This window comes from Nesoenas mayeri, assembly GCF_963082525.1.
Source record: "Nesoenas mayeri genome assembly, chromosome: 4".
In the NCBI taxonomy this organism is placed as follows: domain Eukaryota; kingdom Metazoa; phylum Chordata; class Aves; order Columbiformes; family Columbidae; genus Nesoenas; species Nesoenas mayeri.
In genome coordinates, this window is record NC_137540.1 from 42,775,573 (window position 1) to 42,793,341 (window position 17,769).

Below are 17,769 nucleotides of genomic sequence, written 5' to 3' on the forward strand. Positions count from 1 at the left end.
ACTTGCTTTCTAGCACAACTTACATAGAATATACTGCCTTGGAGCAGACTTCCTGCATATCACCTATAATGTTTTTGTAGCTTGCTGTGAAATTACGTGTATATATTCTTGATGAGAACAATTTTCTTAGAATAGAAATGACAATAAAAAATTGCGGAACTCTGTATATAAAAAAGACATTAAAACTAGAAGTTCCTGACAAGCAGGAGTAAGTCAGACTAGCCATTAAAGTGTGCATACTTTTCAGAAAGAGAAAACAACTTGCCTTCAGATAGACTTCAGACCAGTAACACATTCTTAAAGATGAAAAATTGTTTTTTCTGGCCAGTTCTCATTCTCTTTTAATCTTCTAAGCTATTGTATAAAAATGGGAAGTGATGTGTTCACAAAAATTTATTTGCTAATTTTTTTTTTTATCAGGGCAGGTCATGCATGAAACTCTGGGAAGTCTTGCAAACATTACAGAAAAGCATCTCACCCATCTTTGATCAGATCTTTCTTTTTCTTTCAGACAGTTAGGAAGCAATCAGCAATTAGAGAACATTGTAACACATCAGTGGTTGTCTTTCTAATTTTGTTATAGGTGAATGTAAGCTGAATGTAGAGAAGACTTCCAAATAAGCTGGACTGATGTGCACAGAGAAGGAATGAAGTATGGATGTGAAGGAACGTAGGCCTTATTGCTCCCTGACAAAGAGCAGACGGGACAAGGAGCGGCGCTATACAAATTCTTCCGCAGAAAATGAGGAGTGCAGAGTGCCTACGCAGAAGTCTTACAGCTCCAGTGAGACCCTGAAAGCTTTTGATCATGATTCCTCTAGGTTGCTGTATGGAAACCGGGTAAAAGACTTGGTCCACAGAGAAGCAGATGAGTATACCAGACAAGGTAGGCAAGATGTTATAATTCAGAGTGTATAGTGCATTAGTACCAAGTAACAAGATATCCTTGCTACAGGAAGAGTATGTTATTATAACAGTTTCATCAGTTTTAGTAGTACTCTGCACACATAATACACTTCAGTTTTATTTCTCCAAATGTTTCACAAAGATTGGAAAGCATGGTGTACCATCTTTGGAATAAATAATATATGATGCATGCGAAAGTTAAGTAAACGGCCTATGTTGGGCAATGGGTCAGTGACAGCATTGCAGACTCAAGTGTGAAGTATTCAGGCCTTACAGTTTAAAAACTAGACCCCCAGCATAAATTCAAATCATTAACAGATTGCCCAAAATGTTGCCACTCCAATATACCCAAAATGTAAATAGGTTCAAAATGAATCAAAATAAACAAATACAACTGTTCCAAGAAGGCCAAGCCCTATGGACGGGTTTGGGGAAACATAGTATGTGTGGATGAGCATACAGATAATGCATTAGCTCAGTGCCTTTATCTTTTAGGTCACAAGGGCAGTAACAGAGCAATGTACAGTGAGTAAGGTAAATCAGTTCACAATTAATGCGTTTGGGTTTCTTGCACGATTTATTTTTTTTAGTGGACATCTATGATATCTAACCAGATGCTAACAGATTGCCAGAGCTCAGTGTTGAATTTGAATTAGATTCAAATTTGTAGTACCTGGAATTGACATTTCTGCATTTTTACAACTAAACTAATTAATATAAGGAGGAAAAAAAAAAAAGTTATGAAGTGTATGGAGTGCTGCAGCCTGGCTATCTCAAAGGATAAAGCTAGGCTAAAAGCTATGTGAACCTACACCTAGGCCTTTCTTTTATGAGGAAACAAGAATAGATCTAGGGGTAGAAAAATAAAGCTTCATCCTTGTGAGGAAGTCCTTAGTTTTAATTTTAGAAATGTTTAAAAATATTTTCCCCATTGGTGGTTTTTCTTTGTTCCAAGTAGAATAACTTTACATTAGAATTAGAGCTGGGCAGATGGTGTTGACTTTTTTGCCTACAAATGTTTGCAAGGGAAACAAAAATATTTCTCTTAGGCTCATGTAGCTGAGGCTTGCTGCTGCTGTAGTCTGTCTGCTTTCTGCTGTGTATTTTTGGTTTCTGTGATGTGTTGAAACTTAAGGTCATTGCTGCTTTCTAGTTTTTACGTGATTCGTCACCTTGATCTCCTTACTTTAATGGGGTAAAATCAAGAGGAAGTTTGCTAAGACCTGTAGTGTAGACACTTCCTTAGTAGTGACAAAATTATCTCAAAATAGGCACCATTTATTTAATGAGTTCATAAACTATTGCCTGAATATTGTACTATTAATTTTGAATAGCAGTAAGGAAATAGAGGAAGTTAGGTAGTCTGGCGTGTCACACGTGATGGTGCACTGGGGCTTGGGGCCTTTTTCCTCTTCATTTGTTTCAGAAAAGCACATAATATTTAGCTAATACTTATTGCCCAATATGCAATAAATTACACTTCTATAGGCCTAAACCAGCAGTCTGGGATGTGTAGTGACACCTTTCAGTGGTCTCAGCACTGTCATCTGTGCCTGTTTCATTTTCCTCATTGTCCTTTCAATTCTTTTTGTATGGCTTATTGGCTTCCTCTAATGTGTGCTGGTTTAGCACCCTTGGGGACTACCTGCAGGTTTGATAGGGTCAGGTTAGAAAGGGCTTGTTTTGCAGTCTTAGATGGTGTGTTCCTTTGATTCATCTTTGATTGAGAGAATTTACTGCTTCTGGCACTGGAAGCATTTTGTGGAAAAGGTGTTCAAGGTCATTCCAAAGTTTTTTAAATAATACATAAAACACGCTTCCCTGTATTTATTTTTTCTCCCCTCTGCCTAGAAAGAGTGCAGATACCTGGCTTTGACAGTCTAATTACATGCTAGCCTGCTAAATCAACAGGAAATAAATCCATAAGCAGAAAAAGGCAAGTTTAAATAAATACCTGTAATTGGAAATTAAATTTTAAAATTAATCTCAGTACCAGTGTTTCTCCCTTTCCTCCCTTTCCTCCCTTTCCTCCCTTTCCTCCCTTTCCTCCCTTTCCTCCCTTTCCTCCCTTTCCTCCCTTTCCTCCCTTTCCTCCCTTCCCTCCCTTCCCTCCCTTCCCTCCCTTCCCTCCCTTCCCTCCCTTCCCTCCCTTCCCTCCCTTCCCTCCCTTCTTTCTTTCTTTCCCCAGATTGTGTAAAATAACAATATCAAATTTCCAGTGTCGGCTGGAAAGCTACTGGAGCAATTATATGAGTTTCTTGAGTCTCTCAAATGTGGCACAATTTAAAAATGTCAGTATGTTCTCACAGCTCAAATTTTGGAGTAAAGACTTTCAAAGATTTCTGTCGATGGATCAGAACTTTCCCACCTCTTCTTCCTGAGTTGTCTCTGTACATGTCTTTGTGCTTCCTGCTTCACCAAAATCCCAGGAATTCAGAAAGCGATGCCGCCATAGGACATAGGTGTGCTCTGTGCTGTGCAGTGGTAGCTTTATCGCAGGAGATCTGTGCTTGTGGAGAGGAAGTTCTCCAGTTGTCAGTTCCAGTCACAGGATCTGTTGAATTTCTGTTGTTTGAGATTCATTGGATAAATAGAAATAAGAGCTTAAAATGCATACGTGTGTTATTGTCATTCTAAAAACAGCATTCAAAACATATAGTGAAATAGTTGAACATAGAGTTATTATTATATAACTGGGCTTATCTTGTTAATTTTGAAACCCAGTTGATGAGACTGGGAGAGTGAGTATGCTTGTTTAGGAAATTTTAGCTTCATCTAGGCAACATGCTTCCAGCTAACACCAGCGAGAGTTAAGACCTACTGTGGTCTCCTTTGCTGCTTTTGAAGCCCCTTCATCTGTTCCAAGACTGTTTTTGTTTTTAAATTCTTTAGATGAGGATTATTTAGCCTACTATTTTTAGAACTCCGAATTTAGTCACTTGCCCTTTGTTCTTAATCCCCACATAAGATTAAAAAAAAAATTGGTAAGCCTGTGAATAATTGAACTCAGCACCTAGCCATGAGGACCAGGAGCTTTTTTTCTTTACAAGTATTTTTAAGCTAGATACTTAATTTCATGTTGCATCTTCGACAAGATACCTAATCTCATCCTTGACAATGGATGAAGTGCCATGAAAAGTGATTTATTTTCAAGGTGTGATGATACGATTGTTTGCTGTTTGTGCGTTAGGGAGGAAGAGCACACTTATTTTCTTATGTTTCAAAGTATCCAAGTATAATGAACAGCCTGATTTAAATGTACAACTTCTAAGTGAATTCAGCAATCTAAATGCTTGTATTTTGGAATATGCCCAAGTATCTTGCTGAATTCAGGAATAAAGCTGACTGCATAAAGTTGAATTTCTCTGTTGTACAGAGAGAAATTCCTGTGTTTACAAAATTAAACTGCTTTGTGAAGTAATGTAATGTACATAGGAGACTACTGTGCAAAAATAAATGAAAGTGTGGCATGACTATGGAGTGGGAGGGAAGAATTGTGGAAATATAGAAAGTAAATAGTATTTTAAAAATTGCATTTGGAAAAAATAATTTTAAGTAATAATATAACAATGTGAAAATAATTTGCAGGAGATCGTGAGTCAAACCTGGATTGATAAGAACTGAGGAAGTTTTTATATAGGTGCCTTAAGTTAGTAAGAAAAATACTGACATGCAAAAAGCATATTTTATTTGCCATAAGATACATGTTAAAGGGAAGAGAGGAGTATGCAATACCTCTTTGGAATCGTCCTTCTATTTCCAAGAATTGTGTTTTTGCAGGACAGTATAGTGATCCTATAGAGGGATCCATAAGCACAAGGTGATAGGGTGCAGTGCAGATTTGTGTGTGTTCATGTTTTCATACAAAATAGTCACAATACTGTTTGCAAACTGTGTGAGTAGACAAGTTGAGCTGCAGGACACTTTTTGCTAATAGAAGACCTGATGTGGTAGTGCAAGTTTTGTTAAACTTTACTTTTGAAAGCTTGAGTCAACTACAGCTTAACCTCCAGGTAAAGGTATTCGGTCTTTCTAGCTGGTGGTGAAAATGAGTTCACCATCTTTATCAATCAGAACATTTCATTGTCAGCCAAGTCTCAATATCAATTTCTTTTCATGCTATCACTTTCAGTTTTGCAGGAGAAAGTACTTGTATGGATGGTTTTGTACCTTTACTCTTCTGGAACACCGAAATGCCTAAATTAGATTAAATGCCCTAATAACTCTTTGGAGCTGAAAAAAGATGGGCTGAACTTACCAAACAAGCAAAGAAAAATGATTTCTTTCCTTTTACAGTATGCTGGATCACTGCTACCAGGTTGCTAAAAAGCAAAGCCATGTACAGTACATTACACTGTGCAGATGTATCATAGCTATCATTCAGCTGACACTCCTGTAACAACTAGATTTAGGTGCTAGAAAAATCTCACTATTCAGCAAAAGAGGGACCTGAAACAGTGACATATATGCTTCAACAGTTTTATTTTCTTATTTCAGATATAAAACACTGTCAGGGATACATTTTTAAGACTTGAGAAACCTGAAAAATTAATTGCAGCTTCTATCCTAATGTAATATGACTCTGAAGTCTGTTGCCTTTAAATACTAGCTGCTCAAAATGAGTTATTTGGACAGCAAAATGATTAATCTTTTTAGTCACCATAACTGTCACCTGTAGGATTAAAGGATTTAAATGGTCATGTTTTTAAACCTGAAGCTTGAGTATTTTAAACTTACCTGTGTGAAGCAGTGGAAGGGTAGATATGTAACACCATTTTTGACCTCGCACTGCCTATGCCTTATTGGTGAGCTGATTTTGACTATTGAGTAGGCAAGTGATTCTCAATAAACCTGAATCATCCTGCTTTGCACATTGTTTACAGGAAGGTATGAAACGATACCTAAGTGGCTTTGTGATCTCCTGATGAGCAAATTAATCGCCATTCAGTGACATGACAAGTGCTGTCTCTCAAAATCTGAGGCGGATACTAGAATTAGTGTTTTATGCTCCTGGCTGCAGTACAAGATGTGTCCTGATTGTGATCATGACAAGATACTTTTTTTGTTATGCTAAAACACGGCCACCTGCAGTATCTGCCCCATTTGAGTGGGTAACTTCTGTAAGCAGCATACAGTGCAAATATGTTCTGGATAATTTTGTGGCCTTGAGCTAAGCACATAACCTTCTGCCAGAGGTGGGTTTTTTTCCATCTGTAATACAGGAATAATAATACCCACCTCACAGGCGTGTTGGGAAGATTAATTAGTTTATGTTTGCAAAATGCTTTGAAGATGAAAAGCGCTGTAAGTGCTAAGTAATATTATCATCTTTCATTGCTATACTAGTTACTTCTTAAAGCAACAATAAGAAGTTAATTGGTTTTCAGGTTCCAGGTGATAAGGATCTGTTGACTTTTAAAGTTATTCTATTAGCTACAGAGTAGTACTAAGAAAAACATTTCACTGCTATTTGATTAGGAGTATATTTAGCTCACGCTCAGTGATATGCATACTTGCTTTAAGGTATTCATCTAGTTGAAATTGGCCCCTTGTGAGTCATGGTCTGTAGATGAGCTATGGATCTGGAGACAAAGGGCAATTGTGATTCTCCAGGGAAAAATCAACCTTGGTTATTGGCAGTAGATTGCTTGATCAGGAATTTCTACACAGCCTTGATCCACAGAGTAGAAACCTTGTCTTTGACTAGGCCCATTGCAAAATAAGACAATTAAGTTCTTGATCATAATGATTAAGCATTTACAAGATGAGCAAGGGGTCTTCACAAGGACTTTCAGCCTCATGGAGAGGAAGATACTGTAGAGGGTCTGTAATTGCTCTGATATCTTTCCATATCTCTTATACTGAGATGTATGTGCTGCTCCTGTTCATAATAAAAAGTGAGAATGACCAAGACAAATGGATCAGATGCATGACTATAAAAAAAATTCCTTTAGCCTGTTAACATGTATGAAGAGAATAAAGCTAGAAAAGTGTGTGGTTAGAGATGGGGTGAGGGAAGGAATGAAAGAGGCTGAAAAGTCCTGTCTGTCCTGTTCTTGGATTTAGTGCTTAAGGGCTGAGAGTCAGGGGACAGGCTAAGCTGTCAGTGATTGCTTATTCCATCACTGGCAAATAAATGCAGAAAGAGAAGCTGAGATGTAAAATAGGAATAATTCTTCAGAAAGTTCTTTGATACTTTCTGAACTTAGTTTGTAAAATGTCACAACTTACTGGCTTGGGAGCCAGTACTCAGTGTTACTGAGCTTATTAAAGCTGAAAGAGGAAGCGGCAGAGCCAAGGAACTTGTTTGCCTCAACTTTTGTATTTCTACTTTTTTGCTTTGCAGTGCCATAAATAGGTTGAGTCATAAATCCTTTCTTGTCCTTAGCATAATGGATATTTTAATATAAAATCTAAAGTAAGACAATGCTGCGCTATGGTTAGTATGGAGATTTAAAGAATGGAAACCCTTTTGGGGGATGTGGCAGGAAGTGTGAGTGAGAGAGAGTAAAAGAGATTTTCATTTCCATAGAAATCCTTGGGTTGGCATTCTCCATTCTTTTTTGAACTTGGTCTGACTGCCTGATTCTGTCCATGCATTGCAGAGCTGATTCCCGTATATGGGCGATACTTGTTTATGAAATCTTACGAACAGAAATGTATGGGCTACTCTGAATAGGTGTGTTGAGTTTTTTCTTTATACCAGTTCAGAACCTGTTGAACTAATCAAGTTTTCTGCCATGCTGTGATACAAATCCCTCTGTGGGTCTGTCTGCTTACTTGTTGAGACAGACATGTCTTCCCTGGCAGAAAGGCAGAAATAACGGTAGAGTTTTCTCTGCTTCCCACATGGAGGAAGAGCAGTGAGCCTGAGCTCTATTTTGCTTGCTTCCCTTCAAGCTGCCTCCTTCCTTCTCACCTTCTTTCTCCAATACAAGCCATACGTCATGTTGTTAGCATCGTACTGACCGTAATACAGCAGTTCGTACCTGTCAACCACCTGTGGTTGTAGGCTTTCTGCAGACTGGATATCCATCATCTTTACATTGCTTATCCTTGAGTCATATTTTCTTCACATCTATCAAGTTTAGGCTTTATTTGTATTTTGTAATAAATGGATGCTGAAACGTTGATCATTTGGTCTCAGGATCCAAAGATTAAGATAAAGGCCTCAAATGGCTATACTGTCATTCTGGTCATGATCCAGACTTTGCATTCCTTGCTGCCCATGGAATTGTATTTCTCTTTTAAATGTACTGAATCCTTTTTTTTTTTTTTTTTAATCCTTGCAGGCCATGATCTGAACAGCTGTGTTAGTTTATCTTAATTTAGTTTGTATATTATGTAATTGTAGTCATAAAACCAGATTTTAATATAAAATCCCCAAATTTGGAACTGTAATGTTCAAATTATTAATTCATTTGCTAGAATATGAATGCTGATGCTGTAGCTTAGAGCTTTGAATTTTGCAGTTGTGAAATTATCTTCAGCTGACTTTAATCTCTGTGGTAACTTCAGAATGGCTTGATGAACAGTCCTTTATCCTCATACTAGATTAAGAAGTGCTTCTTATGTTCTAGTCTGTGGATTAGTATTGAGGATCCCCTGCCACCCTCAAGCCTAACAGGGAATAAAATTGTGAGTCTCCCATACTGCACAGAAGTGTGCACGTTTGAACCGTGATTTGGAAAACCAGTGGCAGGAAGATATTTTGTTTCATTCACATCGATTCTGCTCTACTACTTAGAATAAAAATTTTCCCAGGCTAGCATTTGTGATTCTGTATTTTAATGCTAGTAAAAATACACAGCTGGTTTAAGTATAAGGTTTGAAATAGTTTATTTGCCATGAAACAATAAGTGTGCTGGGTGGGTTTTATTATTTTTTTTTTAAATGAGAATTTACTCAGATTTTGAGTCTCACATAAAGCTCTTCTACCAAGAGTGGCAGTCAGTGCAGCTCAGGGAACTCACAGTATCTGGCACTAACTCTTTCAGAAGTCGCTGAGACCGTGACTTAGCTCCCCATATGCTTTTGAAAGCACATAAGAAATGTGAGAACTGTGTCGTTAATGTTTGCTCAGAATAATGAGCACTTGAAAATTACATGCACGGTTGCTAAGATTTAATATAATTGAATGCTATTTATTATCATGTAGTTTACTGGATATACTGGAGAAGGAAATATCTTTTATATGAATCTTACAACTCCACTCTAAATCAGATAATTACAAGAAAAAAGGGTGAAATGGAAAAGTGAATAGAGCAGAAAGGTCAAGAAGAGATTAAGAGGTGACAAGGAAGAAGGTTGTGATGAGTGAAGAGAAAAACATAGGAATTAAAAGGAGGAGGAAAATGTGATACAGTGGATTAGGATGGTTTAAATTTCACAGATAATTTTCAGAAAAACAAAAGAAAAAAATCAGGCTTAAGTAATAACAACAAAATACTATGCCAAGTCAAAAGAAAAGGTGTTAACATAGGCAAAGCTCATTTTTAATCAGTCTTCACTGCTATTTTTTGCATCCTAGCAAATATAACTCTGCAATTACAGCTTTGAAAACACCTTTCTAGTAAATATATTGTGAAGTTTGTGTGACAGAATGGATGGTATTGCACCTATTACTCATTCTTTCTTTTGTGTAATTGTATTCTACCCGCTTAACATTCTGACTTCTGGAGCAAGCACTTTTACACTTCTTAATGGAGTTTTGTAGAGTATTTAAGGCCTGTGTTTTGCTGTTTTCTTTTTTTAAAGTATTTGTCCTTTACAGCAAACTTGTTGTCCTACTGTAGATTTACTTCCAATTGTCTCCAGTCCTTCTCAAGAAGGACCAGCTTTTTAAGTGTGCCACACTGTATTTGCCCCAGTACATGGAAAAAAAAAATCTTTACAAAGAGGTTACATATTTTTCCTTAAGAAACCAGCTAGATTTGACACTTGAAAGTAGATGATATTTAAAATCTCACAGGATTGCATGGAATGCTTACTAAAACAGTCCAGACCTGCTTTGATCATTTAGGAAGATGACGTCTACCTCCTGTTTTCAGTGGTCCAGTAATGACCAGCTAGTGCCATGAAAACAGAAGGGACAGTTTTGCTGCCTATTGTTATATACAATGAAGTTCCTTTTTATGTCTTTGACAGGCACATAATTTAACTCTGTGTTTTTCAGAAATTAATAAAGTGAACAGGCCAGCCAACTTGCAGAGCTAATTCCTTTGTAGTTGTCATATGCATGAGTTAGGAACACCAAGGTACTACTGTGTTAGGTCAGTTGTGTTGAGCTCTTGGTTGTACAGAAATGATGGCACATTTCAGAGATGTGGTGTAGCTGTTTGCTGGCTTCTGCTCTACTGAAAGTTCTCAGAGGTATGGAGAATGAACTCCAGGTAAGGAGCTTCAAATAGGAAAAACATGCCCACTACATAGTGTCTAAACACGGATACAGGAGGAAATGAATACTTCTCTTGTGTCAAACCAACAGAAAACAGCATGGTCCTTGCAGTAAGACTCACACATTAGTGCTGCTTACACAATAAGCTTATATGATAAGCATTGTATTATGAGACCATGTTTGTGTGCAGTAGTCTGCAGACGGAAAAGTAAAAACCTGAGAAAAACATTTTTCCTCATATTTTCTAAATAAATGAGATCTTTTAATTAAAAGAAAAAGATCCTACTTTTGCATCTGTATAACTTTAATTTTTTCACAGTTTTTCTAAGTATGTACCTTTGTCATGCGTTATCACAGAGTGACTATAGGGAAAATGCCCTTTTTTTTTGAAGGGCACAAAGGTGTTATAGGCAGATAGAAGGCAGCAAGATACAAAGGAAGAACAGATTAGAAAAGGAACTGATGAGTAATTGAGGATGCAGAGACAGCAGACATGGCATGAAACTTCATCAGAAACGTAAGCAGGAGCTAAACTAAACAGAATTTTGAGTATGGGCTTGGCTGGGTTTGGGACCTTTGCCTTTTTGGGAGCATGTCTGTCCTCTTATGACAAAACCAGTGTCAGTAAAGGCAGTCAAATTATGATTCCTCTGGTTTAAAAGGCGGAGGAGTGGGTGTGTTTTTATGCTAACTAGGCAGATGTTTTGGAGGCCTTTTGTGGGTTTTTTTGTTTGGTTGGTTTTGGTTTTTTTTGTTTGTTTGTTTTGGTTGGGGTTTTTTGTTTGTTTGGTTGGTTTTTGTTTTCTGTTTTCTTTCCCACCCTTTTCCAAAATAGTCTATTGTTGCTGAAATCTGAGTTGTCAACTTAGCAGTGGTTAATGAATTGCTAAGGACAGTGCTGATTCTGGAGATGCTGACAAATTCTCTGTTGGATATTTTTTGTTCCTTCCTTCCATTTGTTTTTTTCCTCTTTTCATGTTTTTTAAGAGAATATCTCTGTGTATATATGTAGTATACATCCAACTTATAGGAGGGACTGACAACTGAAGAACCACAGGGCCTTTTGTTTAGTAATCCTCTTCAAAAACCCATCGCAACAGTTAACATTTCCAACTTTAACCTTAAGTTATCGTGGGTGTCTTTGAATGACTTCTCCAACTTAGGCCAGGGAAACAAATGTGAACAAGTACATCAGCATTCCATATAATTCAAGCTGTTAACTTCTAACTTTCTAAAATAATGCATAATTTCTGCATACATCAAAGTTGTATGCAGTATTTGATTAAACTAAAAAATCAGTTACAATTCTAGACTGGTGTGGTTCTGGAGAGAAATAAATACATGCACACTCTGTCATTTAAAAATTAATAATTATATATATAGACATATAGATGTATAAATTATGTTGGTATATTTTTGTGTGTATTTTAATGTGGTTAAGGAGGTATACCAATTGTACATCAATCATTGCTTACACAGAAAGTGGTTGCAACATAACAGGTAGATCTGTGTGGTTGCTGTTGGCAAATGCTATAACAGTGATGGGTGCGCAAGCTTCTGAAACTTATTTTAGAGTTATTACATTAATTTTGTTCTTATCTGCACAAATGGAGGGTGTCAGCATTCTTTACACTACCCATAAATTGATATTCCCAGCCAAGAGAAATGCAGTATCTCATGGTAGAGTGGTAATAAACAGCATTATTGTCAGTTTTTAAAACTCCATGAGACATCATCTGAAAATAGACCAACACTCCTAGAAGTGTTTCCAGAACAAGTCTCTTTGAAACTTTGTGTCTAATCTTTTTCTTTTTTACACTTCATAATTTTTAACGGGGGAAAAAAAAAGCACTATGCATATCTGTTCATTCTGTATCTACATTTTCTTCTCAGGAATTAGTTCATTACAATTGCCAGGTTGTGTTTAAGTCGTTATGAAGTGTTGAGGCACGTATTGTCAGTGGGAGAAATTGAAAATGTGTGTACAGTGTAAGAAACCAATTATTAAATCCCTCGCATTGAAGTTATCCTGGAAAGGTTAATTAGAAACTCTAAGAACACAAGAAGGAGAACATCTTGTCTTCATACTCCTTTTGCTTTTTTTCCACTGAGCTCCTACAACCTCCTTTTCAATTTTTATTTTTATTTCATGGTATTGTTCATTGTCAGGTAAAAGCCCCCAACTATTCTGCTGCCCACTAGGTCTGTGTCCCAGCTGGGTTCAGGTTCCCTTGGATCCTGGAAACCTTCCTGTTTACATTGTTTAGGAATCTTAAGATGAGGTAAAATGTTTTTATCATGAATGTATGATTTCCTTTGGGATATAAATCCTACACAAGTATATGTTATTACATGTCAACTTCTTTGTTTGGGTTTTGTTGTTGTTTTTTTCTGGTTTTTTGTTTGTTTTGCCTTTTTTTTTTTTTTTTTGGTTGGTTGGTTTTTATTTGTGTAGGCGACTTATACGGAGTACAATCCTCTTAGTAAAGCTCTTTAGGAAAGCTTTAATTCAGAAGATGATTTAGGTTGATATTTCTAAAGCTGCTACATCATTTCTGGGCTATGCTGTAAAACTTCTCTGTGTAGTGAAAACCTCTAATATATTGAATATGATGAGAGAGCAATGTAGAGACCTGCCCCCTTTTCTGTTTTGGCCCTGTGACGTGCCATTTTGGTTTTCTTAACCATAAGAGGAGGAAAAAAAGAAGAAAATATTTCACGTGGTGGTAGGCTGTTGTAAACTTAAAGTAAAACATAAAATCCAGTAACAGCTGGTAGGTGGTATGTTATGCCTGAGACCGAGTCTCCTAGAAAGTGATGGTGAAGGTCATTATATAATGACTGAAGTAGTTTCTGTTATAAATACTAGTTTGCTTCAGAGGAAAAAAAAAAATGGGGGGGGAGGGAGGAAGACTGTTCTCTTCAGATTGATGCCTGTGCACAGATGTTCTCTCTGAGGGAATCTCAGAGTGCAGAGAGGTCCTTTTGGCAGTGGTGGGGGGAGCATGAGGCTGTGTGGGGCAGGCTGGCTGAGGAGCTGCAGGTCGCGATGCTCGCCCACTGCGGCTGGTCCAGCTGGGGCTCTGGAGGCAGCATCTGTGTCCGTCTGCATCCTTCCTCACCTTCAGGTCTCAGTTTTCTGAGGTTAGGGGGACCATAGGCATAACAAATTACAGATTCGAAGTCGATGGCAGGTTTTTTACTGGCTCAAGGAACCTTGTCTTTAGTCAAAAATACCTCTCTCCTTTCCATTTTGCTTCCCAAAACCCTGTTCTTGGAACCAATAAGTTGCTGCATATGCAACTGTGTGTATGCCTTTGTCACGTCATGTGTGTATGGGCACACCTGTGCACATACACATGTGCACGTGGGCTTCTCCTGTATTTGGTTCTGACTTCAGGCAGCTGTTTGAAAATGTAGGTTCATGTAGTAATGTACTAAACACATAAAAAACAGTGTTCTAGACTGTTGTCCTTAGTATTTATTTACCAAAATGCAAAATAATAAGCATTTTAGTTGCTTTACTACCTTCAGCTCTGACCCTGCTACCACTGGGCGGTTTGCTTGGCCTGTTTGCTTCTCTTACTAGTTTCAACTCTCACAAAACCTAAAAATTCACATGGCATGACAGCTTTAAAAATGACGGGACACTGTCAGTGTGCACGGTGATGCCCTGTTCTTATACCCTTCATGCTGTTCAGACATAGGCATAGGTATGCTTAGTCCTTTTATATATACCTTCCTAGCTGTGTTTTCATTCAAATGTTTATTCACAGTTGCATAATAAATACAGTTTGATTTGTACCTAATTGTAGTAACCGATTTTCATTATTTGTGAAAGTCATTGTCAGAATTCATTTATGGTTCTGACTGTGAAGAAACTTACAGTGACAACTTCATATGACCACAGCAATAAAATAATTAACTGGCTCACTTAAAACAAGTCAGTGGACAGGGCAGTAACTCTTGATATTTCAGGAATTATTTACGCTTCTGTATTCACACTTCTGCAATACTTTTACTTTCTGATTGATAGGATTCTGTTCTTGTTGTATTATAAGCTTTAATTATCTTACTAAAGTATTTTTCTGTTAAATTACTAATTTTACTGTTAAATTCACAAATTGAATGTGTGTTCTAAATTCTTCTCAGAGCTATGAGATAACCGTGGGCTAGGGTGGAAAAGCATTATGGGTATAGGCATACAAGTGGGCTTGCCCAAGTGTCTATGTGCCATAAAATGTCTTAAATCTACAGACATAAACGTAGGATGAAGACACAGCCATTAAAAAGGCAGTCATTTTAGAGTGTCGCATAATTTAGACACTTTAAGTTATTGAAGTGCCATGAGTTTATTGCACCTAATTTATTAATACAATCATTTAGGATTCACTTATGTCTCTTGCTCTGCCCCAAAACAGAGGCTTTAAAGTCTGTTTAAAATGCACTGACTTTGCTTCAGCAGTAAAAGCCTAAAATGTTTCTCAAAATACAGAAACATGAAAAATAACCATGGTACTGTAGTCCTTGCAGGTAATGGGTGGCTGTATTCCTGTTTGGTTATATTTGTGTATTAAAGTAGGGCAGAGAGATGTAATAAAGAGCAAGTGAGTTTGATTGCCATTTAGTTTTTCCATTGCCACATTTGTTGACGTCTTAACGGAGAAAATAGCCTGTTGTTTTGGCCTCTAACCAGGACAAAAAAGAAGATAACCCTGACAAATACCTTGCTACTGCTTGCATTTTTTGAAAAATTAAAAAATTTGCCCTTTATTTTTAATCCTTTTGTGTTCTGAATTGGCTTTTCTTAGTTTTCAGGTTCTATTATGTTTCTTTCCTACCCAGGAGCACTTTCGATGTGTTTAAGCAGTTAAGAAAACAGTGCTAAGGTGTGGTGTGGATGAAAAGGGGCACGGCAGAGAGCTAGAGACAAAAGAATCCACTTGATTGTAATACCTATGGAGTTTTGACAAAACAACTAGTGTGATAACCTGAGACAATTATGCACATGAAGAGTTTTTACTTCTAGGTTCTTTTTTTTTTAAAAAAAAAAAAAAAGTAAAAAATTCTCACTTTTTGTTATCTTTTTTTCCCCTAATCAGGACAGAATTTTACCCTAAGGCAGTTAGGAGTTTGTGAACCAGCAACTCGTCGAGGACTGGCATTTTGTGCGGAAATGGGGCTCCCCCACAGAGGTTACTCTATCAGTGCAGGGTCAGATGCTGATACTGAAAATGAAGGAGTGATGTCTCCAGAGCATGCCATGAGACTTTGGGGCAGGGGGGTCAAATCAGGGCGCAGTTCCTGTCTGTCGAGCCGTTCCAACTCAGCCCTCACTCTGACTGATACCGAACATGAAAACAAGTCCGACAGTGAAAATGGTAAGTTCTTATGCATATGCCCATCTATAAATCAATGTTTTATTTGCTGTTTTGGTTGGCACTCAATAATTTTAAATCTTTAAAGGAATGGCCTTGAATTATTTACCTTCACTTAATTAATTATTTATTTTTCCTCACAGAAAAGTCAATCTTCAGTATCAGTCCTAACTAATGCAAGCTTTGGCTGTAATGCTTTAGCTGTAACTTTGAAAGAATTTAATCATAAAAAAGATTAGCTCTGTTTTATCTCAGGCCATGTCACCTGTTACCCTTTGGGGAACAGCTAAGTAAGTGGTGATAAAGTTGATCCCCAAGGCCAGCTTGCAGTCAAAGGTTTCATTGTAAACTCTTCTTCAAGGCATCTTGGAGAAGTTGCAGAATCTTAGAATGGATGAATGAACGCAAAGAATGGCTTATTAAAAGGGCTCAAAGAAATTTGATTGTGCTTTAAACTTCCTAGTTGATGAGAGCAATTGAAATTGTGTTGAAGAGGGACATGTGGCCTTTGACGTGCCTGGGGGACTGGATTACTGTGCAATTAAAATCTGAAAAAAAAATCTCAAGAGCAGCTTTGTAGGATGTGGGGTATGACCGTTGTATATTAAGACTCAGTGTTTAAATGGAAATAGGTTAATGCAATCGACTGATTCATTTTTAAAGTTTTTCAAAATTTTTTTACCTCCACTTGAGACTGTGAACAGAACCTAATGTGGTGTTAAATGTTACATGCATAAATCCTAGAAAACATTTTGTGTTTAACTTTGTTTTATTTGCAGATTTTCAGCTTTATTAGAATTAAAATGATTGTTCTATTAACTTGATAGCTTTCTATATGACAATTTCAAAACAAGAGTAACAAAAAATAAGTTAAAATGAAAATTAGAGTGATGGCTGTTGCCTGCATGTCTACACTTAATTTTATTAATTTACTAAACCTGTCTGCTGAGCTGTACAAAAGTCAGAGCAATTTTATTTCTATCTGCTGGCAATTGTGGTGAACAGCAATGTAGGTGTGTATGTATGGTAATCCTTTTTTTCTAAAAAAAAACCCAAAACAAAACACACTTTTATCCTCTAAACAATAATGTTTAGTCCTACCTATTTATTATTTTCCCTTTAGTTTGAGAAGACAAAATCAAAGCTATATTTTGGGTTTATTCACACTTGTTGCCTTACCTCTGGCCTGTTCTAACTGAAGATGTCTGTGCAATATGGCTGTTTCAGAGGGGAGCCTCCTTTCTGTGTTGGACTTAATGCCGCATGGTACCTGAGGAGACAGCTCTCCATGTTTGCAGGTGTTTTGTCTCACGCTTGGAAAACCTGTTTTGAGTTGGAGGCAAGTTTTGAAAGAGGAGGACAGGAGTACTTGCCTGCCTCCTTTTGGCAGTGGAGTTTCTGTTGGATGACTCTTGATATCTCAGCTACAAAGCAATCTAGAAAAAAATTTTGAGCAGCCTTGTGATTATTCTTCTGAAGGGTCTATGCTGAAATGTTCTCTTAATTATTTTGTAAAACCCCACGTTAATGATCTTGAAAGTACACATTTTTATATACATGCATACACAGACACATGCACAATTTCCTTAAGAGAGTTGTATCTTTACATGACCAAAGAGGTAACTTCTTCAGAAGCACAATAGGTTCAGTATACTTTTTTGTATAAACTTTATATTTACAGTTTTTGAAAAAGCAAAATGCCTGATTACAATATGCCAAAACTTTCTCCATGAAGTTAAAGTTGGAATTCTGTTTTATTTTGTCAGGTGTGAGAAGACTGTGAATATGTTAAAAAAGACATTATTCTGCACTGGTTAGAATTATGCAAGGGATGTCTAATGTTTGATACAACTTCAAAGAAGAGTTTAGTCACTAAAAAGGATTACAGTTGATTTCTGTATTGATAGGGAGGCCAGCAATCCAACTTAAGAAGGTACTAGGACTGCTGTGAGGCTAATGAAATTTTGATGGCTTGAGAGTCCCCTAGAGTTAAGAAACTTACATAATTCGGACCATGTCATGTGTCGCCATTTCAGCGGAGACGTTATGGAAGTGGTGAAAAGCTAAATCTTCTTTGGTATTTTTCTC

The 17,769-nt window shown here is 37.2% G+C and overlaps 1 protein-coding gene across 7 annotated transcripts in view; it reads left to right on the forward strand.

Annotated features, from left to right (window-relative positions):
* Positions 1 to 654: 654 nt before the first annotated feature.
* Positions 655 to 17,769, forward strand: part of TENM3 (teneurin transmembrane protein 3) — a gene marked incomplete at both ends in the record, with an annotated part of 311,431 nt that continues 294,316 nt past the window's right edge. For 5 of the 7 annotated variants that reach the window (XM_080343548.1, XM_080343549.1, XM_080343550.1 and 2 more), the window contains 2 exons: positions 655 to 886; positions 15,406 to 15,684. In XM_080343548.1, coding sequence (XP_080199674.1) covers positions 655 to 886; positions 15,406 to 15,684 — 511 coding nt within the window. The remainder of the gene's footprint in view (positions 887 to 15,405; positions 15,685 to 17,769) is intronic. The other 2 variants (XM_080343553.1, XM_080343554.1) reach the window with 1 other exon arrangement.